This window comes from Bos indicus, chromosome 27 (genome assembly GCF_029378745.1).
Source record: "Bos indicus isolate NIAB-ARS_2022 breed Sahiwal x Tharparkar chromosome 27, NIAB-ARS_B.indTharparkar_mat_pri_1.0, whole genome shotgun sequence".
Classification (NCBI taxonomy): domain Eukaryota; kingdom Metazoa; phylum Chordata; class Mammalia; order Artiodactyla; family Bovidae; genus Bos; species Bos indicus.
In genome coordinates, this window is record NC_091786.1 from 2,274,924 (window position 1) to 2,301,703 (window position 26,780).

Consider the following 26,780-nt stretch of genomic DNA (forward strand, 5'->3'; position numbering starts at 1 on the left):
AAATAAAATAAAAATAGACAAGCTTAATATTAATTCTCCTGGCTGTGTGACTAGAATGAAAGAGCTCACTGAAGGTTTACCTGAGTGAGACCCCGAGAGTGAGCTGAGCAGTCTGGCCTGTGGGTGCGTCCCATCAAACAGCTCTGCCAGGTCATTCAGCGCCGTCTGGAAATAGGCGAACTGCCCAAACACCACTGAAAATGAAGGGGTGGGTTGGCACAAAATGTTTTTTTAAAAATAAAGAAATGAATGAGGTCCCATCACTTCATGGAAAATAGATGGGAAAAAGTGGAAGCAATGACAGACTTTATTTTCTTGGGCTCCAAAATCACTGCAGGCAGTGACTGCAGCCATGAAATTAAAAGACGTTTGCTCCTTGGAAGGAGAGCTACGACAAACCTAGACAGCATATTAAAAAGCAGAAATGTTGCTTTGCTGACAAAGGTCCATACAGTGAGAGCTGTGTTTTTTCCAGTAGTCATGTACAGATGTGAGAGCTGGACCATAAAGAAGGCTGAGAGCTAAAGAATTAATGCCTTCAAACTGCAGTACAGAAGAAGTCTCTTGAGAGTCCCTTGGACAGCAGAGATATCAACCAGTCAGTCCTAAAGGAAATCAACCCTGAATATTCATTGGAAGGACTGATGCTAAAGCTGAAGCTCCAGTACTTTGGCTACCTGGTGCCAAGGGCCAACTCATTCGAAAAGACCCTGATGCTGGAAAAGATTGAGGGCAGGAGGAGAAGGGGACAACAAAGGATGAGATGGTTGGATGGCATCATCGATTTAAGGGACATGAATCTGAGCAAACCCTGGGGGACAGTGAAGGGCTGGGGAGCCTGGTGTGCTGCAGTCCAAGGGGTCACAAAGAACTGGGCACGACTCAGGGACTCAACAACAACAACAAACACAGGATTTTAGAGGCATTGGTCATCCTCAAGAGTGGAAATCCAGTAAGTTTCACTGTTCATTTTTTATAACAAAATAAATATTTTGAAGCCAGTTTTTCAGTTTTTAAATTAAATTGGTATTCTCCATTTTCCACTTACTGACAGAGTCAGTGGACCTTTTTGGGAGTCTGGTCCCTCCGCCCTGGTTTCTGTGATCACATCCATCACCTTCTAAGTGTCAGACACCTGATTTTCTTAACACAGCAAGATGACACAAGGGAAGCCTTGCCTGGAAACTCAGTCACCCTTGAGAACTGCCTGAAAGAAGGAGCTTAAGATTCTGAGTATGCTTCCTTGCACTGTTCATGAGGTGATCTAAACTACCAGAGGCTGAAGTAAGTCCTTGGAGGAGGTTTTTATTAGATTTTTAGAAGCCTGTGATTAATATAAAAGAAGTTCATAGAAATAATCTGTCTCCCATATGCAAGTTTCTTGAGCAGCAATTAACTTTCTCATCACATAATTGTGTTTTTAAAATGTTTGCCCTCAAACAGAATGGAACCTTAGAATTTTTGTCAGTTTTATTTCTATGAGTGGTTGGCTGCTATTTTGGGTGTAAAGAAAAAAATAATAGAGTATGTTAGGTTTTTACTTTTACTGTTGGGAGAAAGGAACTATTCCATAAAATTATAAAAGCTATTCTCTTCTGACTCCAGGAAAGAATCCAACACAGAGGTATCTTCCCGGTCTAGAGTGAGAGAGGAGACGTTGAGGGAGCCTCCAGGAGCCTGTCAGCATAGGGCCATCTAGACACGAAGCCGTCCCAGAAAAGTGGCTCAGGCTGGAAGCCAAGTTCAGGAAGGAAACTCGGGATGTCAGATTTGGAGGGATCAGACAGGGCACTGCCTGCTTTTACATCTGCAGTCACTCAAAGGTGGGTTCACTGACCCAGTGATTTCCAGAATAATCAATAAGCAAATATACATGCCAGAATCTCACAGACTGATCGGGTTCCCCTGGCCCACATGTGAGGAAATATCTTCCTCACACACAAACACCCGAAAGAGAAAATGCTTCCCAACAAAAACAAGAACAAAGCCAAAATTATTCTGCTTATTCTGGATTGGAATCCGAGAAGGAAGCTTAAGCATTTTACATCACACTGATAAAGACCCGCAGTGGATCTTGTATGAGACACCTTTGGAAACCTGTCACACATCATCTTCTTTTATATTATTTCATTAAATCAAGGGCTGATGTTTTTGTTTATAAAATGATGGAAATATTATCACAGAAAGAGATATGACAGTGAATTGAAAATAAGAAGAAAACCTTACCAAATTCCTTTGGTACCGTTATTGAATAGAGGCAGATCTGACCGGCGGTATAGTTGTGAGGGTAATTGGGTGACAAGACCACCCCCTCTGATCCCGTGTACTGGCCTCCGCAGGGGGCTGAAAGAGATCAACCGAGAATTATGTGCTGTGTGTAACCACATGGCAGGTGACAGGGACCTAAAAATGAGAGCATTGTGCAGTCAACATGAATATTCAAAGACCTAACAAAGTATCATGGTCAAAAATTGAGTTTAATCTCCATCAAAAGTGAAATAAGAAGAAAAGCAAAGATTGAACAAGTGAGAATAAAAGTAACTCAAGAGGAGGACCTAATATTATTTTTAAGAACATTCTCAGACACGCTAAAATAATAATGAAAACAGTTCTCATGAGAGTAGGAACAGATCGAATAAAGACAAATTCTTAATTTACTTCAAAAGTCTCACTAGAATTTTCCAGTTGATCTCAAACACCATATTAACTTAAGTGATACAAAGATTATTTCCATTTTCTAATTGTCTAATTACTATGAGACTAAAAGAAAAATAATAATTTTTTAGTCTTTGCTATCTTTTCATCATAGATTCAGCTCAAGAGTGACAGGTATAGTTACTAGTGTATCTGGGGTTTCTTCTTGTAAGTCCCACTGAAAGCTGAAGGAACACAAAAGTAGAAAGTTAAGGCAGGTACTCTGATGTGGTGCTACATGCACAACTCAGTGAGAGACATTCTGTGTGTTTATTTTCCCTCTGATCATCTTTACTCTCAGCATTGCACTTGCTAAGAAAATAGAAAAAATTGTAGCCTGGATATTCAAAATACTATCACTAAGCATCTTAAAGTAGACATCCAATTAAATTCCAGTTTTGAAAGACCCAGTTTTTGGATTAAATTGCAAGTCCTTCAATTTCTCCTGTTTTTACTTAAAAAGAGGTCCATGTCTACTCATCTGTTTAGAATACTATGTATCCACTGAGGTGATACTGATTGTACCCTCTGTGGCCTGACTGCTGCTACTGCTGCTAAGTCACTTCAGTCGTGTCCGACTCTGTGCGACCCCATAGACGGCAGTCCACCAGGCTCCCCCGTCCCTGGGATTCTCCAGGCAAGAACACTGGAGTGGGTTGCCATTTCCTTCTCCAATGCAGAAAAGTGAAAAGTGAAAGTCAAGTCACTCAGTCGTGTCTGACTTTTAGCGACCCCATGGACTGCAGCCTACCAGGCTCCTCCGTCCATGGGATTTTCCAGGCAAGAGTACTGGAGTGGGGTGCCACTGTGGACTTCATTCCTCCTTATCCTGGGTACACCTTCTGTGATCTGGATTCATAATTATTTTCAGTCTGTGGGAAAGTTTGTATTTCTATAGCTTATTTCTTCTCAGTGTGACAGTTTTCAAGCATTAAAAAGGATAGAAATCAGAGATAACGTGCTTAATCTTTTGATTAGCACACTGTTAAGTCCTAATGGATGGCCAGGATGAATAAAGCTCCTCAGAAGTTGATGGTGGTGTCAAAGCGCGTCACTGATGACCGCAGATATCCCAGGGCCTGCTCTATGCGCCTGGAAAGAGAAGTCAAGCTCTGGAAAGTCAACGAGGACAGCTTAGACACCTGACAGCTTCACACTAGTAGAGATTTCACTTAACTGAACTAAGAGCAGCCTTCATGCTAATGTCTTAACTCAGAGCAATTTTATCACTCAAACAATTGCCATGACTTCTTTTTTTAACAACCTTAAATAGAAAAAAAAGTGTTTTTAGTTTAGATGGAGGAAATTCTCTATGATAAACTTCAAAGCCCAAGGTTTTCAGTGAAATGCTCAAAGACTCCTACCAGTTGAAATGGATCACTTAATTTTTAAAAAATCAACCATACAAAATCTACCACATTATTTCCAAAATACTTATATATATATGTGTATATACATTTATATTTATACATACACATAAGTTTTCTTAAACACTCAAAGTTCAAATTTTTAAAGATAAGTACAAATGAAGGACAGAAATGTATTCTATTTTAGACATATAAAATTCAAGCAGATCTTTTTACAAATATCCATTTTCTGTAAGAAAAAGTTAAACCATTTTGAATTTTAAGCAACAAGCATAAATGATAAGTGGAAATAAATCTTTACTGGATTAATATTTGGATGACCAAATGATCACACAGAAATCTTATCAATCAGGAATCATATCTTCTGATATATTTGTTCAAGTGCAACTGTTGTGCTTAGTTGCTCAGTCATATCTGACTTTCTGAGACCCTGTGGACTGCAGCCCACCAGTCTGAAATATATATATTATATAAATATATATTTATTATATTTATAACATATATTTACATTTATATAAAATATTTATATATTTATTTAAATATATATATATTTCAGAAATAACATGGTTGAATTTGTATGGCTGATTTCTTAAAAAATTAAGTGATACATCTAAACTGATAGAAGGAGTCTTCCAGTATTTCTCCAAAGATTTATTTGTTCACAAATAGGATAAAAGAATATTACTTTATGATAATAGGAAACAATGAAAACTAAAAAGGATGAAATGAAAGAAAACAGACGTGGCATTTTAGGTCCTCTGCTACCCTGATAAATTGCACTGTGCTTATACATTCTTCCCCAGATTTGAAGATAAGCACCAAAACTGCATGATACACTTCAAAGCAAGCAAACATTGGTATAATTGAGAAAAATATACAGAGAGTTCTTGTTTAATTAGTAATAATTATTCTGCCCATGTTATTGTGTTAATCTGAGAAATAGGAATCACTTTTCTTATGCTAGAAATTCTTTTATATTATTATGATAATAATAGGAAAATAAATATGCTCTTGCTCTTTGGTAATTAATGTATTAAACAGACCATTTCCTAAATGAATAAGGACATGCAACAGCATTCACTGCAGATGGTAACAAGAAGCTAACTCATCCATTTGGTTAATTGGAATATATGTAAACCCAAACCAACATAAACAGAAGCCATTTTGACCCATGCAAGGGACTCGAGTGTGTTTCCATTTCTGTTCTAACTCAGTAGGAAACCTCAATGAAAAAGAACTGTAGGCGACAGAAAGAAAAATTATGTCATGCCTTTAAAACAAACTAGTCCAAAATATGTCCTTTAATATACAAACTATGAAGATGTTTAAAATATAGCAACATTCACTTAGCTTAATTGGTGATCTGAGTAATTCACAGATATTAATTCAGCACAAATGTGCTGTTCTTCATGAGCTATCCAAAATAAAATATGGGAGAGGTAATTTCTGCTTAATGATTTGGAATTCTTAAGTTTTATTTAAATTTAAATAAATAAATAAAATCATTCTTTGATGTTTTATGCACATAGATATGATGACTAGTTACCAGAAACTGTGCTTGATGGGTCTTCAGATATGGAAAAAAACTTTTAATTTAAATTAGATTATTTATCCATTGCCTAAACATGACCTCTTTTTGTTTTTTCATTGAGTCTGTGGCTAGAGAATTTATTATCATCCCTCATAAGTTCAAAGTATGTTTGAATTTAATACAGTGCACAGTTTTCACAGTTGGAAATGCCCAACTATCTAAGTGAAAGAAAAATACTCTCCTCCCAGAACCCTGATAAATTAAATTAAACGGTCAAGGAAGTCCAAATCCTTATCCCATGTTGCTCTGTGGGGTCACCCCACTGATAGGGGTAGAGGACTGATGTGCAGACCCTCTTCCAAATGAGGGTCCGAGTTCCAGAGGGAAGCTATCCCTGAAGGCAGCTTTGGCCCCACATGTCGGTACATACCATTGCAGGAGGGCAAGACCCGGTTCCACGCGGGCTTTCCGTCCCCTCCAATCACACACGTGATGGAAGACGGGTCAGCGATCTTGTAGCCAGAGTCACACTGGTATGTGACAGTTGAGCCGAGCTTGAAGTCGGTCCCGATCCTTGTCCCATTCATTATGTTTCCAGGGTCAAAACAGGCTTCCCGTGGTTTCTCTGTGGGAGAAATGAATGCAAACTCCATGAGAGCAGGGATTTTATTTCTTTAAGTGTCCAGCAAAGGAAAAATGCTAAAAAAAAAATTGATTGACTCATGACCAAGTTGTTAATGTTCAAGTCAATGATTATCATAGAAAAACAGAAAAAAACTCCTTTGATAAAATTACATTTCTCATTTTTCAAATGACAACAAACTGCAGAATTCCTGTTGTGGTTGATTTCCTGACTTTTATACTTTATTCATAGTAAAATGAAATCACACCACATTTTAGGAAGAGATGGGAGAATTGGCTTCTTAAAAGGAGTCTGGCTTAATTCATGTGAGTTAAGGGTGATTTTTTTTATGCTGGGAAGATGATCAAGGAAGGAAGTTCTGATCTTGTACTACCCTCACTGAATCAAGGATGCCAAATTTAGCTGGAAAACATGTTTCCTGATCCGTAAGGGCCAGGCCCTGTGCCTTGAATGTAATAATTACCCAAGACAGTTCCATTCTAATTGCAGTACCTGCTGCAAGGAAGTGGGGGTGGATCATGTATCAGGCATTGAGCTGGATATCTTGCATGTTTCATTCAAATGTTCATCCATTTCTGTGACATGAGGATGATCTGGGCACTGTTTTACATTTTGAGAATATGAAGCTCAAGATAGGCTAAATAACTTTCACAAAAAATTCCCTGAAAAGTCCTGTCCAGTTATAGGACCACTAAAGGACACATTTTCTAAAAACCTTGATGTTTAGTCACTCAGTCATATCTGACTCTTTGTGACCCCATGGACTGCAGCATTTCAGGTTTCCTTATCCTTCACCATTTCCCAGAGTTTGCTCAAATTCCTGTCCATTGAGTCGGTGATGCCATTCAACCATCTCATCCTTTGCCATCCCCTTTTCCTCTTGCCTTCAATCTTTCCCAGCATCAGGGTTTTTTCCAATGAGTTGGCTCTTTGCATCAGGTGGCCAAAGTTTTGGAGCTTCAGCTTCAGCATCAGTCCTTTCAGCGAATATTCAGGGTTGATTTCCTTTAGAATTGACTGGTTTGATCTTCTTGCTGCCCTGGGGACTCTCAAGAGTCTTCTCCAGCACCATGATTCCAAAACATCAATCATTCAGCACTCAGCCTGCTTTATGGTCCAACTCTCACATCCATACATGACTATTGGAAAAACCATAGCTTTGACTAGATGAACCTGTGTCGGCAAAATGATGTCTCTGCTTTTTAATACACTTTCTAGGTAGGTGTGTCATAGCTTTTCTTCTAAGGCTAAAAACCTATCTTCTTCCAAATATAAGTACAAAGCTGTCTTCTTTCTCTCACACAGTCTTGTAGCTGTGTCTTGTAGCTTGTGTCTTGGTAGCTTTAATATTGTAAATGTTCTATTTTTGCAGACCTTCCAAATATCTCTAAATCATGTATCTATATCTCCTTCTGTTGCATATAATTCCACCATTTGAATCGCTTTCTGTTTGTGCTTTTAAACTTTGTTCACTCCATCAGCAAAGCCCCTTGTAACATCAGAAACCTCTGGAATGGAATTTTACAGCTTTTCAGGTGATCAATATAGATGTTATACTGAAATGTTTTTCTTTTTTGGGGGGGTGGTTACAGTTAAGAAAATGCTGTTTGTTATGAATATGTGTGAGTGTGTGTGTGGAATGGGGTTAACATTAATAATACAAATATAGGCTCAAGGATAACTTGAGTGAATCAAATAAATATGTTTCAGCTCTTTTCATTTTTTTGACAACCTATCCCCCAGGGCTAAGCACACACATAAAGGATTTCTGGAGAGTATAAATGCAAGGCTTTCATTTTACCTTTATGGGGAGTTGTGATCAATATGGATTATGTTCCCTTTTAAACATTTTCCCTCACTGAGTATCTGCCTACTGTGTATGAGTGTTTAGTCACATCTGACTCCTTGCAACCTCATGGACTGTAGCCCACCAGGCTCCTCTGTCCATGGAATTCTCCAGGCAAGAACGATGGAGTAGGTTGCCATTTCCTTCTCCAGGGAATCTTCCTGACTCAGGGATCAAAGAGACTCCCCTCTCTTGCATCTCCTGCATTGGCAGGAGGGTTCTTGATCACTGTGCCACCTGGCAAACTCACTGGAGTGAGTAAATCCACACAGTGGTGCTAGAGGGTGCTCCTGGGAGATTGTGGCAGGGGAGCTGGGAAAGAGTGAAGACGAAATGAGCTCTGAAAACCACATCTTGAATCATCTGAGGAATGGTTTACATCAGCAGAAGAGGGAAAAGGCACAAACTTTTTGAAGTTCTGCAGGACAGAGAAGAGGTCTGTTAGGCTGCATTTATTCAATACTTCTCAGTATAGTTTTAATTGTCTCTGTATCAACATCAGCCAAACAGACATCTCTTTGGCAATGTTGTCCCAATCTATTATAATCAACTATTAGAATATATTATTTACATACTTTTGTTAAAAGCACAACATAAATATATAAATATTATATTATCATGAGTATCACATGTGCTATATAATCATATATATCATAGATAATATAACAATTATCACATATCATACCTCATTATCATGTGTACTATATTATCACACATATTAAACATTACAATATGCATCATATGCCATATATACTATATTAGCATACATAACATATTGAACATTATCATACATCATACATATCATATGCCATGCATAATATTTCAATTATCATACATAATATATCATATCTATACATTTTGGAAACCCCTCTAGGTCTTCTAGTTTGCTCTGGTTAGAGTCTCACAGCAAGAGCTGTGAACTCTGTTGGGACCCACGCTCTCTAATCACTTCATTAAAAACTGATTTGTTCAAGGAGCAGGGGACATTCTGATAATTCTTTGTAGCTTCCTCAAATCCCACAGAGCACAGATCATTTATTTTAATCAAATAAGGGATGAATAAGCAAAACTGTGGTCACCAGAATAATCTTTCCATCCGCTTCCTTCCAGGAGAACATACCCAGCATCTAATAAATACAAGCACTGGTCTAGGGTATACATTTTTCTCCTATAAAATAACAGAGAAAAAAATGTGTGTCTGATGCCTGGTCAGCCTTTTTGATAATTTTTTTGTTATAAATGTCTGTTGGTTTAGGGTATGTTTAGTTAAATAACACACCCTCATTTTCTGCTCCATGTTGCTAACGGAGAGCTCTGAGGCCAGTTTTTCTTCATTTCTCCAAATGAACTGCATCGAATCTTTTGGTTCCATTTACTCAGTTGTCAGTTCAGGATGTTTGGTGATAAATCACGGTACTTTCTCTGCTTATAATTTGTCACAATTTCTAAGGAGATGACTTCATTACACAGTTCCTGTCAGTTCTGCTTAGGGACGCTTCCCAGAACTCCTGCCCTAGAGCCATGTCGATGGACTCTGCGGGGTCTCTGGGGACACTGGCAGGATTGCCCCAAGGCTCCTTTGGGTCAAGTCCAAGCGCTGTGTCTGCTCTCTGCTTCCCTGACCAATGACAAATGCATAGTCTTTTTATTTTCCCTTGAAGTACAGTTGATTTACAATATTATATTAGTTTCAGGTGTACCAACAGTATGGCGATTCACTATTTTTGCAGATTGTATTCCATCATAAGTTATTACAAAATAATGGCTTCAATTTCCTGTGCTGGGAACAACAGAGGATGAGATGGTTGGATGGCATCCCAACTAAACGGACATGAGTTTGAGTGAACTCCTGGAGATAGTGAAGAACAGAGGAGTCTGCTCTGCTGCAACCCATGCGGTTGCAGAGTCAGATACCACTTAGCAGCTGAACGTCAACAAAATAGTGGCTAATTCCCTGTGCTGTAACAAATGTCCTTGCTGCTTATCTACTTTTATACATGTGCGTGTGTTAGTCACTCAGTCATGTCCAACTCTTTGTGACTCCATGCACAATAGCCTGCCAGGCTCCTCTGTCCATGGGATTTTCCAGGCAAGAATACTGGAGTGGGTTGCCATTTCCTTCTCCAGAGGATCTTCCCGACACAGGAATTGAACCCAGGTCTCCTGCACTGCAGGCAGATTCTTTACTCTCTGAGCCACCGGGGAAGTAGTAGTTAGTTAATCCTGTACCCCCTAGTTGGTCTCTCCCCTCTTCCTTTTCCCATTTGGTAACCACAAGTTTGTTTCCTATGTCTGTGAGGCTGTTTCTGATTTGCTTATACATTAATTTATATTATTTTTTAGATTATACTTCATTCAGTTCAGCTCAGTTGCTCAGTAGTGCACAACTCTTTGTGACCCCCATGGACTACAGCACGCCAGGCCTCCCTGTTCATCACCAACTCTCGGATTTACTCAAACACATGCCTCATGAACAGTATGAAAAGGCAAAAAGATAGGGTACTGAAATATGAACTCCCCAGGTCAGTAGGTGCCCAATATGCTACTGGAGATCAGTGGAGAAATAACTCCAGGAAGAATGAAGAGACACAGACAAAGCAAAAACAACACCTAGTTGTGAATGTGACTGGTGATAAAAGTAAAGCCCGATGCTATAAAGAACAATATTGCATAGGCACTTGGAATGTTAGGTCCATGAATCAAGGCAAATTGGAAGTGGTCAAATGGGAGATGGCAAGAGCGAACGTTGACATTTTAGGACTCAGCGAACTAAAATGGACTGGAATGGGTGAATTTAGCTCAGCTCAGTTCAGTTCAGTTGCTCAGTCACGTCAGACTCTTTGCAACCCCATGAATTGCAGCACACCAGACCTCCCTGTCCATCGCCAACTCCCGGAGTTCATTCAAATTCATGTCCATCGAGTCGGTGACACCATCCAGCCATCTCATCCTCTGTCGTCCCCTTCTCCTGCCTGCAATCCCTCCCAGCATCAGAGTCTTTTCCAATGAGTCAACTCTTCACATGAGGTGGCCAAAGTACTGGGGTTTCAGCTTTAGCATCATTCCTTCCAAAGAACACCCAGGACATATCTCCTTTAGAATGGACTGGTTGGATCTCCCTGAAGTCCAAGGGACTCTCAAGAGTCTTCTCCAACACCACAGTTCAAAAGCATCAATTCTTCGTCACTCAGCTTTCTTTACAGTCCAACTCTCACATCCATACATGACCACTGGAAAAACCATAGCCTTGATTAGATGGACTTTTGTTGGCAAAGTAATGTCTCTGCTATTCAATATGCTATCTAGGTTGGTCATAACTTTCCTTCCAAGGAGGAAGTGTCTTTTAATTTCACAGCTGCAGTCACCATCTGCAGTGATTTTGGAGCCCCAAAAAATAAAGTCTGACACTGTTCCTGTTTCCCCATCTATTTCCCATGAAGTGATGGGACCAGAAGCCATGATCTTAGTTTTCTGCATGTTGAGCTTTAAGCCAACTTTTTCACTCTCCTCTTTCACTTTCATCAAGAGACTTTTGAGTTCCTCTCCACTTTCTGCAATAAGGGTGGTGTCATCTGCTTATCTGAGGTTATTGATATTTCTCCCGGCAATCTTGATTCCAGCTTGTGCTTCTTGCAGCCCAGCGTTTCTCATGATGTACTCTGCATATAAGTTAAATAAACAAGGTAACAATATACAGCCTTGATGTACTCCTTTCCCTATTTGGAACCAGTCTGTTGTTCCATGTCCAGTTCTAACTGTTGCTTTCTGACTTGCATATAGGTTTCTCAAGAGGCAGGTCAGGTGGTCTGGTATGCCCATCTCTTTCAGAATTTTCCACAGTTTATTGTGATCCACACAGTCAAAGGTTTTGGCATAGTCAATAAAGCAGAAATAGATGTTTTTCTGGATCTCTCTTGCTTTTTCTATGATCCAGCAGATGTTGGCAATTTGATCTCTGGTTCCTCTGCCTTTTCTAAAACCAGCTTCAACATCTGGAAGTTCACAGTTCACGTATTGCTGAAGCCTGGCTTGGAGAATTTTGAGCATTACTTTACTCGTGTGTGAGATGAGTGCAATTGTGCAGCAGTTTGAGCATTCTTTGGCATTGCCTTTCCTTGGGATTGGAATGAAAACTGACCTTTTCCAGTCCTGTGGCCACTACTGAGTTTTCCAAATTTGCTGGCATATTGAGTGCAGCACTTTCATAGCATCATCTTTCAGGGTTTGAAGTAGCTCAACTGGAATTCCATAACCTCCACTAGCTTTGTTTGTAGTGATGCTTTCTAAGGTCCAGTTGACTTCACATTCCAGGATGTCTGTCTCTAGGTGAGTGATCACACCATCATGATTATCTGGCTCAGATGACCATTATATCTACTCTTGTGGGCAATAATCCCTTAGAGGAAATGGAATAGCCATCATAGTCAACAAAAGACTCTGAAATGTAGTACTTGGATGCAATCTCAAAAATGACAGAATTATCTCTGTTCGTTTCCAAGGCAAACCATCCAATATCACAGTAATCCAAGTCTAGGCCCCAACCAGTAACACTGAAGAAACTGAAGTTGAACCTATATGAAGACCTATAAGACCTTTTAGATCTAACACCCCAAAAAGATGTCCTTTTCATTATAGGTGACTGGAATGCAAAAGTAGGAAGTCAAGAAACACCTGGCTGCTGCTAAGTCACTTCAGTCGTGTCCAACTCTGTGCGACCCCATAGAAGGCAGCCCACCAGGCTCCCCCGTCCCTGGAATTCTCCAAGCAAGAACACTGGAGTGGATTGCCATTTCCTTCTCCAATGCATGAAAGTGAAAAGGGAAAGTGAAGTCGCTCAGTCGTGTCCAACTCTTCGTGAGCCCATGGACTGCAGCCTACCAGGCTCCTCTGCCCATGGGATTTCCCAGGCAAGAGTACTGGAGTGGGGTGCCATTGCCTTCTCAGAAACCCTGGAATAACAGACAAATTTGGCCTTGGAGTACAGACTGAAGCAGGACAAAGGCTAATAGAGTTTTGCCAAGAGAACACACTGGTCATAGCAAACACCCTCTTCCAACAACACAAGAGAAGACTCTACACATGGACATCACCAGATGGTCAACACTAAAATCAGATTGATTATATTCTTTGCAGCCAAAGATGGAGAAGCTCCATACAGTCAGCAAAAACAAGACCAGGAGCTGACTGTGGCTCAGATCATGAACCCCTCATTGCCAAATTCAGACTTAAATTGAAGAAAGTAGGGAAAGCCACTAGACCATTAAGGTATGACCTAAATCAAATCCCTTATGATTATATAGTGGATATGAGAAATATATTTAAGGGACTAGATCTGATAGACAGAGTGCCTAATGAAGTATGGATGGAGGTTCATGACATTGTACAGGAGACAGGGATCAAGACCATCCCCATGGAAAAGAAATGCAAAAAAACAATATGGCTGTCTGAGGAGGCCTTACAAATACCTGTGAAAAGAAGAGAAGCAAAAAGCAAAAGAGAAAAGGAAAGATATACCCATTTGAATGTAGAGTTCCAAAGAATAGCAAGGAGAGATAAGAAAGCCTTCCTCAGTGATCGGTGCAAAGAAATAGAGGAAAACAACAGAATGCGAAAGACTAGAGATCTCTTCAAGAAAATTAGAGATACCAAGGGAATATTTCATGTAAAACATGGACACAATAAAGATTCCATTTTCAAGTGATAAAATTATAAACTGTAATAAAGATCGTTAACTTTGTAGATGTTAGTGTTTTGGAAGAAGTAGATTCATTTTCTCCTTAAAAATCATATAAATAAATGCAAGTTCATTAAAAGTTTAACAGGAGTTGAAACAGTCTAAGTTTTATTTTACAATTCTGGTAACAACTAATTCACACGCTTAAACAAACATATACATACATATACATATTCATTATTTTTATAAAGCCCTCACTACTGTCAATTAATATGTTGGTAAGTCCTTTTCTCTAATTCTTTGTAAGGTGCCCCATGTTTTCCTTGTTAACATGAGAAATAGATTTGAAAAATATATATATTTATTTTCATTACCCCAAGGGCAAAATGCTTAGGTTGGGGTGGTTTTTACTTGTGAGTTTTCTGTGTGTATTCTCTGGATGCTGGTGACAGTGGGTGGTAGACCCCAGAGAAGTGGGCAACACTCATCATGTGACCAAAGAAGAAAGATGTGAGCAGAATCAGTGCTTGTGTATGCGTGTGTCCCTGTGTGCTCAGTCGCTTAGTCATGTCTGACTCTGCAACTCCATGGACTGTAGCCCACCAGGCTCCTCTGTCCATGGAATTCTCCAGGCAAGAATACCGGAGTGGGTTACCATTTCCTCCTCCAGGTATTTTTCCGACCCAGGGATCAAACCCGTGTTCTTTTGTTTCCTGCACTGGCAGGTAGGATTCTTTTCCACTAGTGCCACCTGGAAAGCCCTGGGATCAGTACTTACTCCCCATCAAACCAACACCATGGGTGTAAGGACAGGGAAAGGGCAATCAATATTTTACATTTTGAAAAATACTGAGATAAAATTAAGCTGGTTGGTATACTTATATTGAGTCATCCTAGAGAAACAAGAGAGTAAAATAATCTTAAAATAGTTCTTAATTACTTCAATTATTCATTGCATGTGCTAAGTCACTTCAGTTGTGTCTGATTCTTTGAGACCCCATGGATTGTAGCTGCCACCTCCAGGCTCCTCTGCCCATGGGATTCTCCAGGAAAGAATACTGGAGTGGGTTGTCATTTCCTCCTCCAGGGGATCTTCCGGACCCAGGGATTGAACCCACATCTCTTATGTCTCCTGGATTGACAGGCAGGTTGTTTAGCACTAGCGCCAATCATAATTTATCTTTAAATGGCATGAATCTGGAGAAAAGACTAAAACAAAACTTCCTCCCCTACTTTCTTTTCTTTTGGCTAAGGTAGAAATGCATGTTGGAAATTTCTTCTCCTCTGGAGAGATTGGAACCTCTTCCCCAGACAGGTGGGAAAGATGTCAGAATTTTATGCATTAAAGAGAGAGGCAAGACTTTATAAATAAATGTTTACAATGAAAGCAATTCTGATACAAATTACTTTCCTTGCCAGTTAAGCTGATCACAGTACCTTTAAATTCAATGGCAAAGCCCGACAAGCCCACAGAAGCATCGCTTCGAAATGCCAGAAAAAGACTATTTCCGCTGCTCTCAATTCTTTCTGGGGCCTGAGAGCCCTGGAAACTTCCAATGAGAGGGCTGTTGGAGTCCTCTCCTTCATAGATGTGCAGGAAATCATAGCTGGGCTCCATGTTGAAACTGAAAGGAAAGAGTATTGATGAGTTTCCGTACCTCCTGTATGTCTCTCTTCTTCCCAACTATCAAGTCTCTGAGAGCACACAGCGATTGTATTTGCCTTTGTATTCTAACTTTTAAAAAGCAGGATGATCCAAAAGCTAAATGCAATAATAATGAAAGTGGCAATAAATACAACAGACACCAGTTATAACAAATATTATTAGTATTTTACATAATAACCATTATCTTCAATACAGTATGATGTTGAAGATACATAAAGGAAAATGAGTCTTTGCGACATAGATACAGTGTCTCTTCCCTGTAACTGTGATATTTCTAATGAATGCAGTTTAAAGGAAGGGGGTTCAGAAGTGATGTATTTCCACTGATATTTGATTTTTATGTGAAAATATCTTTAGTTTAATAATATATATACTTGGTGTTTGGGCTTCCCTGGTGGCTCAGATGGTAAAGAGTCTGCCTGCTGTTAATCCTTGGTGTTGCTGATGATTCTTAAAGTTCAAAAATATTTTTGGTTCTTTACTTTTAAAATTGTAATTGTCTCTGCTTGCTTAGGTAATTTGGCCAGTATTTGCAGTCCTTAAAAAGTGTGGAAGTCAAACCTCACGTTATTTCACCATGACTGGATGTTCCAATTTTCTCTCCCTTCTCCCTCCTTCTTCCTCTCTCCCCTTCCCACTCTCTGTATTTCTGTCTCTCTCGTACTGTGAACACCCTAATAATTTCCAGCGTCTGACAATTAAAGTCCAAAGCTCTCAAGTGGGATATGGTTTTAAATGTCTCTGCCATTTACGACAATAAGGATGACAATAATCTGGGAACTTGAAACATACGTCTACTCTCAAGTAAAAGATTGAACTTGGTTCAGGCATCTAAGAGTGGGGTCAGAATAGCAAATACACCAGACAGAGGCACTGCTGTAGTCCATTTTGCCTGGCCCTCCTCTGTCCCTGCACCTCTAAGTCAGATACTTCAGGGCCTTTAATGTGGACCAGTCCAGGCAGCTTCCACTGTCTTCCCTTTCCTTTGGTGGCATATTTGGATATACAAGGATGGAGAGAGTCAGGCATTTTTAGATATTATCACAAACACGTGCTGTTGTTTAAGTGGCTCAAATTCATCTGGAGATTCAAGTGATAAAGCATGAACCCTAGGTCCCTCCCAAAGCTGCCCCGTGCAACGTGGGGGGACAGCCATGGACCCCACATGAGTGTGATACCTGCATCTGCACTTCTCTGCCCTACTCCCTGTCAAGGTGCCCTTGCTCCCATGTGAGCACATTTACTCAAGGAGTTTGTTAAAGGTTTCAGAGCCTGTTTATCTGATAATTTCCCTGAAGTTGGAAATGAAGAGGAAGTAAAAGATTGGAATGACTGCAGAGTGAATAAAGAGGCCAAAAGGAATCGCAGCAACCAAACAGAATTTGATGGTAATAACAATTTCAGTTAGAATAGTTTACAAGGATGTTTTTAGATTCTGGTCATGCGACACCCTTATAACTGGCAGAAGTAATTATTATGATAGATTATTCTGAATGATGGAAATTCGATCGGGCACAAACAAGTACATTCTAACTGGCCTCTGCTTTGGATGCCCCATCATGTATGCACTGAGGTCTGGAGTGATTCCTATAAATAGTGATGGTGCCTTTGGTTAAATCCTGTGTTATATCTATCTACACCAGATGCATGGATCTACACACCCCAAGAACAGGTAGGCCTAAGTTTGGTATGCTTTTAAACCAAATTCAATTTGGGTTCCAATATGTGAGTGGCATCAACCCCGAAGTCTACAGAAGTTTTGATAAAACATTCCTCCCCAAAGACTCCTGAGTACAGGACGAGCCTTGAAGCTCTCATGTATGTGCTCCAGGCCCTGTCATTCTCTGTCCCCTTTGTTTCTGTCTCTGCCAGGCTCCCCCCACCCCCCAGCTGACTGCAGTCTCATTCTTTAAAAGCGTGTCCTGAGCAGCCTGTGCCAATAGCAGCCTCTTTGCCAGGGTCCTTGAGCATCTCTGCTCCCAGCTGGTACCCTGGCTTCCTCCCTCTGTCTACTCAGTAAATCTAAGAGCTAAGGTCCCAGAAAAATGTCCCACCCGAGCACACACAAGCTGTCTATTTCTTAGAAGATGTCCCAAACGTGCAAGTGTCTGTGACACCCAGCCAGCAAAGGATTCCAAACTCTTAGAATCAGAAGAAAACTTGGAGATTTTCTAGGTCAACCTTCTTCCAGGGAGGTGCACAACATTAAGTGAAAAACTACTTGCATAATATAAAACTGCCTTATATATTATCAGATGACTTGCGCTGTGGGAAACTTGATAATGACTCACTCTCTGTGACCCGAGGCAGGAAACGCCTACAAAAAAGGTTTTGTGCCCTCTAAAAGGCTTTTAATTGTTAATTTACTTTTAATCCCCTGGCAGCAGAGGTGTCTCCTGGTTCTGAGAAAGGCTCCATCAGAATTTAGCATTAACAAAAATCATGAGGATACTCAAAAACATAACCTAGCAAATGTTCACAGCCTTTGTGTAATAGCCAAGTGGCATAATAAAGTAGTCGTCATTTGGTAAATTTATAGCAGCTTGAGTAAACTCAGGAAGTGATGGCTTATCAAACTACTTAAAATTCAGAGTCACAGAGGTTTAAAATTACCCTGAGTCAGATCTCATCAAGAGGAGAAAGCAGAGGAAGATGAGCACAGCCAGCCCTGGAATACTGATATAAACATCTCAATGAGAGAAAAGTGTTCAATTGACAGATAAATAAATACGATTAGACCACTCTGCCTTGGAGAGCTGAGACCAATAGGACAGCATATAGAACCACTTTTCTTTTATCACCTTATTTAGTTCAAAAGTCAAAATGTAAACTTGGAAAATACCTTGGGATTTGGAAAGATGCGATTATTGTATGCCAGATATTAATAATGTGATAGTTCTATAGAATTTAATTTGTAATATAATCATATTATGATTTGAACTTTTACCATTTAATTTAGCAGAAAGAAGTTAGCATTTTTTAAAAAGGACTAATGTCTATTAATTGAAACTTTACAGCATTGAAATGTGGGGAATTTGTGTTTTCAGAGTTCTAGCAAGTCTTGAGTATTTGAATGATTATTAATAACAACACCACCTTGGGGATGTCAGACAGGATGCACTTGGAAATGGATTAGTACCCATGCACTAAGGGAAATATCAGACACTGATGAGAAATTACACCAAGTATATCCATGTGTCAGTCACTCAGTTGTGTCTGACTCTTTGTGACCCCGTGGACTATAGCCCACCAGGCTCCTTTTGTCCATGGGATTTTTCAGGCAAGAATCCTGGAATGGGCTATTTCCTCCTCCAGGACTTCTTCCTGACCCGGAGATTAAACCCTCCTCTCTTGCACTAGCAGGCGGAATCTTTACCACTGAGCCACCTGGGAAGCCACAAGTATATCTAAATCACTCCTTTATTTTCTTGAATATTCTGTAAATTAAGCTCCCTCATGTGGAATACATTGCAAAAATGTGTGCAAGATAGTATTTATAAGTAATTCCTGCCACATCATGTGTATCCTAATTCAAGTAGAATATTGAAAAGCAAAACAACTGATTTCCAGGTTTGTCATCCTGCAGCCGGATGCTATCCCTTTTAGATACAAGACCTCGGGCTTCACTAGATGTGAAATTGAAAGCCCTCTGAAAGAATGAGTGCGTTCATCTCCAGGTGTGACATTTAAAGTCCTGCTACAAGGAGGGAGTCCACAAAACACAGTACCTTTTGAATATCAGGGCAATGACGAAGTCCGGGTTCACCCTCACTCTCCAGTCGCACTCCTTCCCAGGCGGGTAGGGCTGTGGGTAGTTGGGGGACAGGATGACCCCCGCGGGCCCGGTCAGGTTCCCTCCGCATGCCGCTGCCGCAGGGAGAGAAGGACATGGTCAGTAGGAGATTGTCAGAGGTTACACGCAGCATTATTAAACTGACCCAGGAGGTCTGCACATTTTTAATGTGATCATTACCAAATTTTATATACCATCCCACTTCATTTTTAAGGAGGATTATCATTGCTGGCAAATGAAATGTACATCCTATACATTCAAACTTTACCCAATTAAACTGGATAGGTTACCTGAATCCCCCACACTTCTGTCAAGTACACTATAAATATAAGGAAAAAAAAAACTTGGAGAGGGTAAACTATCCCCATTGATATCAGTTTATGGCCATGTCAATTCTTTGGTCATTTCTTGTGGTTTACAAAGAAGTCATTGCTCACTTACTCTCGGAAGTTTGCTTCAAATGGTATAATTGATCATTCACCTCCTGTTCACTTTTGTAACCCTAAGCCTAGGAGTTTTTGATCATAATAAGTATGCAGGAAATATATGATGAATAAATGAAGATTTGTTATTTCATAGATTTCTCATAGTCCTCTGCTATATGCAGGGCTTGAGGTACTGTGCCCAGATTTCAAAATGACAAAACTAACAAGATTTAGGTGATATCTAGTGACACATGATCAAGAGGAGGCTTGGCAGAAAGTTAAAACCCATAAAAATATCATTTTGTCACAGTGCTTAGTATGTTATTATCACGAAGAAGCATTTTAGATTTAATCACAAGTGTTTATATAAGTCAATGATTATGTGGTTGATCCTTGAGCCTGAAAATTTGGGGGCTATTTACATTTAGTTAGATAAGACTTCTGTTAAAGCTTCTATGCTGTGAAAGTTATTAACACTGCAAAATTGACACACACTAATTTTAGATAGATTTGTTAAAATACTAGGTTAAAGGTTTTCATACTGAATACTGTGAATTGTCACCAAGTTGTTCTAAAAAAAATAAATTACCCTGATTAATGATAATAACTTTCTTTTTTTTTAATTTTTTTTTTTTTACTTTACAATATTATATTGGTTTTTGGTATGGGGAGGGAGGTCGGAGGGGGGTTCAGGATGGGGAACACGTGTACACCCTGATTAAATTGTACTGTTCCTTCTAAACTGTATACCTTATTTCACTTCATTGATTATGTACATGTTCAGGGGAAAAAACAAGTAGAGAAGGGAATATGCTAATTACTGATAATCCCCACACAAACACACAGGGACTTTTTGTGAAAATAAGATGAAGACATACACTTTGTAATCTTCTGAGATGAATGTGTCTTTAAATACCCATTTAACATCCTGAAAACTTAACTTTCCATAAGACAAAATCTAACGAATCCCAAGACATTTTGTTATAACTTCAGTTTCATCAAAGGCAAACTCTGAATAATATCACAGGAAATATTTATAATAAATTCTTAAAGATGTACTCTCAAGAGCAATTCAATATAATTTTCTCAAAAATGATTTCAACCACATTTCCCCTAGCATGAAGTTTTATTTTAATAAATGGGGTGGAAACAATCAGCTAAGCGTGAAGAATCAGACAGGACTTAGTGACCGAACAGCAACCACAGAGTGGCTTTCGCAGGACGAGACGCCACCTCCCCGGAATCAAGTGGACCCTGACAGCGTGGAGCACCAGAGCCTGAACAAAAGAAGAGGTGGTGCTGAGGTGGGGAGGGAGGCACCTGAGGGTCTCAGGCAATGCTGCTCCGTCCAGGCTTGAAAAGAACAAACTTGGCAGATTCAGGGTACCGCGTACAAGGGTGCCACCAGCAGGAAGAGTTCAGGATGAGACCCAAATATTAATTTATAAGAAACAAAGGGAAGATCCTGTCTTATTCCCACCGGTCTCAGGGGGCATTTTCAAATGAGGTTATTTAAAGCCTTGGTGTGGAATTAAGGAGGACTATCTTGCTGGGTTTGTTCTCTATTCTGATGGGGGACTCTTTATTTTAGTCTCATCAGATTTTCATTAGCAAGCTTGCACAATATTTCGGATAGGATTAGATTCAGTATCAAATGCAATTCAGACACTCTAGAAATTCTCCAGGGGGAATGGACATAGAGATAAATCCTCAAACCCATATCAGCCAACAGGCCCTTGTTTGAAACCCTCAGGGTCACTCCTCCCGACATCCGGGATAACAAGTTCATCCACTGAGGTGTGCAGCAGCGCTCTTTAACTAGACACATCGCTACTTCTGCACCAAAACATTTCAATGTTCACACCACTAAATGGGATAAACAGTCTCAAAATAGTTTTCCCTGTAGACCAGGACAGGATGGTGCCACCAAATTAAGTGTCTGCAAACTTAGAATGCATTTTTGCTTTGCAGAGCTCTTTAGAACTTGAACTTGGACAAAAGGTATTGTGGGCTACTTGAGAAATCTGAAACCGTGGAGATGGTCGAGAGACACTTTATTCAGAATCAGGAGGTAGTGAGAATCCTGTGGTCTGGAGAATCGGTCTTTTAAGTCTCAGTAGAAAGTCCCAGTTCCAGGGGTGCCTCCATCATGGGATTCCTTTGTGAAATGAAAAGAGTGTGGCATCCAAGCAAACCGTAGGAAGGGTGAGCAGTCAATGCTGATGAACACTGGAGTAACATACGAACAGGGGAGCAGCTGAGAGATTTTATGAAAGCATGCGAGAGAAAGAGAACAGCAAATAGGAGGGAAAAATACACTAAGAATAAAATGGAAAAACGCTAGCCTGTCAATAGGAAAGAGCAAACTCAAGCGGCCAATGAGACTATGAAATTAAAAACAGTTCAATCTCACGGCTAATTTAATATGCCAATTGAACCACCAAGGAATCTTCATGTCCTGCTCATATTATGAGATTAACAAATACCATATATAGCATTTTTTTTCTGAGTCGGGGAAAATAAACAATAATACGATGGCTGATGATGATTATGGAGAAGGAAATGGCAACCCACTCCAGTACTCTTGCCTAGAAAATCCCATGAACGGAGGAGCCTGGTGTCCATGGGGTTGCAAAGAGATGATGATGAAATTGGGCAATCTTTCCGGAAAAGTTTTGAAAATTCTAGAAATAGATAAGTTTGTAGAAATATGTCATTCATAAAAAATCATGGATGTGTTCTGCAGTGGTGTTCATTTCAGCAATTTCTGTGAGAGGGAAAAGGCTGAAACACCTAACTCTGCATGGAGGAGTGATTAGCGGGATCAATATTGGTCATTATTGATCCAGAGAGCAACTCTGTAGGCAGAAATGTTAATTAGTAAAAAAATAAGTAAGGACAGTAAAAGATACTCATCCTGTACTGGTAAGTAAAAGGCATATATTACAAAACAATCATTCAGGGTGCTATCATTTAAAAATATTTAAAATATAGGTTATATATACATAAAATAACTATGACACATATGCATGTTCACATGAATAGCAGTTGCCCTTAGGTAAACAGGGGACAGTGCTTTTTCATCTTTTTTCTTAACTGTAGCTTATAAAACTTACACAAAAACATAAGGAAGAAGCAAAAAAAAAAGTAAAAATTGTCTCATATCAGCAGAACAGAATTTAGATGAGCTCCAAACCACGACCACCACTAAGGTGGACCACTATCTTACAAAAGCATTATCTCTTTTCTGAGGGAAAAATGTTCACAATGGGATGAAAAGATACTCATTTATTCCTAGATATGTGCTTTCCATTTTTGTGTTACATAATATCTATGTGTGTGGGTGGTTTTTGTTGCCAATACAATTGATATTCTATTGCCTGGGAGTGATGTTAGCTTATCCATGGAGCTGATACTCAAGAAAGATGAAGTGTTAACTGTTTTCATTGCTGAGAACCCGTTTACCTAGTCACTGACCAAAGTTAGATAACTAAGAGGCAAACTCAAAAAAGACCATAGATTAGTTGGGAAGGTGGTCAAATTTTATAATGAATTGTTCAAATGAATGTAAACCAAGAAATTAACTTCAAGAGATTAACTGGTAATCATATTGCTTCTTTATATACTCGTCCATAAGCTTGCTGCTGCTGCTGCTGCTAAGTCGCTTCAGTCGTGTCCGACTCTGTGCGACCCCATAGACGGCAGCCCAGCAGGCTCCCCCGTCCCTGGGATTCTCCAGGCAAGAACACTGGAGTGGGTTGCCATTTCCTTCTCCAATGCATGAAAGTGAAAAGTGAAAGTGAAGTCGCTCAGTCATGTTCAACTCTCAGCGACCCCATGGACTGCAGCCTATCAGGCTCCTCCATCCATAGGATTTTCCAAGCAAGAGTACTGGAGTGGGTTGCCATTGCCTTCTCCGGTCCATAAGCTTAAACTCATGCAAATTGAGGGAAAAAGTGCCTTTCCTGATTTAAAAACAGACCAATGGCTTAACATGTTGGTTGCATTTATAGGTAATTACTCCACTTTAAAAAAGGAACACGAAGAAATCTGGTGTATCTCCTGATGACTCAGCTTGAGATGAAATGTATGACAGTACTCATGAAAGTCATGAAATGTAAATACGGCGCAGAACTTTACACAAGCATGGTAGCTCTCTGACAGGCCTCCACGTGCTAAGAAGCAGAGCTGTCGATCTCATCTATCTCCAGACTCCTGCAAGCACTCTGTAATAAGTTAAGAGTTGCACATTATAGCACCATGGGACCACTGAGAATTTTTTCACTGCTGTGCATTATGACAATAGAAATCATTTTAAGTCACAAAATTCCCTCAAGGTCATCCGGTGCAAAATGGGCCATTAACTATGAGCATATGACTTCATTATCACTTCCTCTCTTTGCAGATTAATTCAATTTTATATTTTTTAAACAGATTATAAGGAAGTACAAATTACCCTGTGACTGTTCATTAAAATAATAAAGGTTTTAAAAAAATTAAGATGGGCTACCATAAATAGGTATTTATGGCAAAATAATTGAATGGACAATTTAATTGAATGAATAACTTTATAAAAAAAATATGTCTTTCCTTAAAACCATATTTGTAATAGAATAGGGGACTTCCCAGGTGGCTCAGTGGTAAAGAATCTGCCTGCTAATGCAGGAGACACAGGTTCGATCTCTGGATAGGGAAGATCCCCTGGAGGAGGGAAAGGCAACCCACTCCAGTATTGTTGCCTGGAGAACCCCAGGGACAGGGGAGCCCGGCAGGCTACAGTCCATGGGGTCACAAAGAGTTAGACACGACTGAGTGAGTGAGAATGCACAAGCAGGTATCTTGGATATTGGTTGTTCAGACTAAGGTCTGCAATACCGATTGTTTTCTTCTTAATAAGGTCAAACTGCAAAATTATAGTAAATTTCAGAAAGAAGTCTTTCCTTTTATCTGTATATTGACATAGCAGTATAATTTCTAGGTTTTAGGATTCTATTAAAATGTACTACTATTACAGAAAAATTATCTAAAAAGAGAACATATTCTTTATTGAGTAGCCTTTGCTTAAGGGCACATTTCTATATTAAAAATGAGAACAACAATGGTAGGGTTATGAATTTTCAGCCACCCAAAATTTTAAATTACAGTAACTTGATTGATCTATATTTTTATAAGATTTGTTAAGGATAGGAAATTTTAGGGAAATGTCAATTACTGTACATTAAGTAAACTACTTCCTTTATTTCACCTAATAAAATAAAGTTTAAAGGTTTATAATAAAATTTCAATGTAATCTCAGAAAACCTGAGGGTATGCAAGAAACTCTTGAGAAATACTTCTGAAGAATAATGCATTTTATAGAGCAATTTTAATGATAGCATGCACCCCTTCCCCAATTTAAAACTGCTACATTCCATTGCACAATACCTATGCATGTAGGAGGGTCTGGTTGCCAAAAGAATCGGTTATTCAGCTGCACACAGGTGATTTTAGCTTGCCCTTGGAGCTGGTACCCAGGGTCACACTGGAAGGTGATGGTGTCCCCAGGTTCTCTGCTGTCTCCGTAGCGGGTACCGTTTTGAGGCATACCCGGGTCGTTGCAGGTGGATGCGATGGATGCTGGAACAAAGGGACATCACATTAGTGACTGGAGACGTGATCCCTACACTCTTACAGATGTGGAGCCCTGTGGCTGAAGCGCCTTTGATCGGCATAATGAATCACTTGTCCACATGTGAACATTTTTTTTCCCTCAAGAATATATTCGATAACTTGCATCTTGATTATGCTTCCTTTGAACAGATGCTAGAAAAATCCTGATGAAAATTCAACCAATTATAGAAAATATTAAGGATTTATATGATGCTATGCACACACACTCATTTCCCTTTGATTTTTCTCAACAATATTTTAATGAAAATATATGCCACAATTTAAATGATTTGAGAACCCCAATCTCAAGGAAACTTGAGGAAAATAAGATAGGATACATTTTCCTTGGGTTGATGCCTTCTCATGTGACAACCAGCTAAGATGACCCAAACCCTCTTAAACTGTTTTGTCCAAAAACACCTTTAGTTCTTTAAAAATATTTTAAATTCTCCTTTAATCTAAAGAATATTTTTACTAACCTGATACTGTAGGATCAATAGATGTTTCTGTTCTCATTTCCCCCTCAATGCTGTTAACATATTACAATTTTCTGCTTTCCAGTTTTCCTACTTAATCTCACAGTCTGGAATGACTTTAAGATCATCTATCTTTGATGTCCTAACATTTCACAATATGATGTCTATGCATGAATTGCCTTATATTTCTAAGGCAATAAAAGTTTTGCAATATCATGTCTATGAATGAACCTTCTTATATTAGTCCTGCTTGGAACACATTCAAAGTTTTAAATCTGAAGATTAAGCAACTATCTTATCAAATATCAGTTCCCTCCTATTGTCTGTATTCCCCTCTTATGAACTAAAATTTGACAAATGTTTCTATCCTTCATGTCTCTTAACTTTTCATTTTTAAAAAATCTTTGTTCCATCTTCTGGGTAATTTTTTAGACCATTTTCCTATCATAATATTCTCTCCATCTGCATCAAATTTATTATACTATCATGTAGTTGAGTTTTAAACTTCCTTTCATTGTTTCTCTGCTAGCATTTTGTTCAAACATCTTTGGCCATTTATACAGTATTTTGTTCTCTACTCATAATTTTATTCACTTTTGTTTTTTACACTCTTATGGTCTGATCTGATAATGATTCCAATATCTCTGAGTCTAAGGTGCCCCTGAATTTTGATTTTGCTCTTCTATTTATGGGACTTCACTTGCAGTAATTCTTTTGAAGGTGCATTTATGCAGAGGGGATTCTCATTTGACTTTCCCATGTGCCTGGAAGAAGAGAAGCCTTCTACCTCTTTAAAATAAAGTCTCTGCTGAGGCATTTTGGACCACAGAGATGGCACAAATTCATTTATAAGCTAGTCTGAAACCTGCTTGTGGTTGTGAGTTCTCTGTCCCTGTGTCTATTTCTATACCTGTGTCTATATCTGTATCTGTCCATCCGTCTGTCTATCTGTCTTTACCATCTAACTTTTCTCCCTTGTAGTGACAGCAGACCTCTCTTTGGAGTTCTGCTGCTGC

General features: G+C 39.4%; 1 protein-coding gene across 1 annotated transcript in view; it reads right to left on the reverse strand.

Annotated features, from left to right (window-relative positions):
* The window catches only part of CSMD1 (CUB and Sushi multiple domains 1), a 2,070,704-nt gene that overhangs the window by 238,238 nt on the left and 1,805,686 nt on the right, over positions 1-26,780 (reverse strand). The window contains exons 27-32 of the mRNA XM_070781602.1: positions 25,064-25,255; positions 19,150-19,288; positions 15,193-15,380; positions 6,023-6,217; positions 2,227-2,343; positions 81-194 (exon numbers count right to left, since the gene is read on the reverse strand). Of these exons, the coding sequence (XP_070637703.1) occupies positions 81-194; positions 2,227-2,343; positions 6,023-6,217; positions 15,193-15,380; positions 19,150-19,288; positions 25,064-25,255 (945 nt within the window). The remainder of the gene's footprint in view (positions 1-80; positions 195-2,226; positions 2,344-6,022; positions 6,218-15,192; positions 15,381-19,149; positions 19,289-25,063; positions 25,256-26,780) is intronic.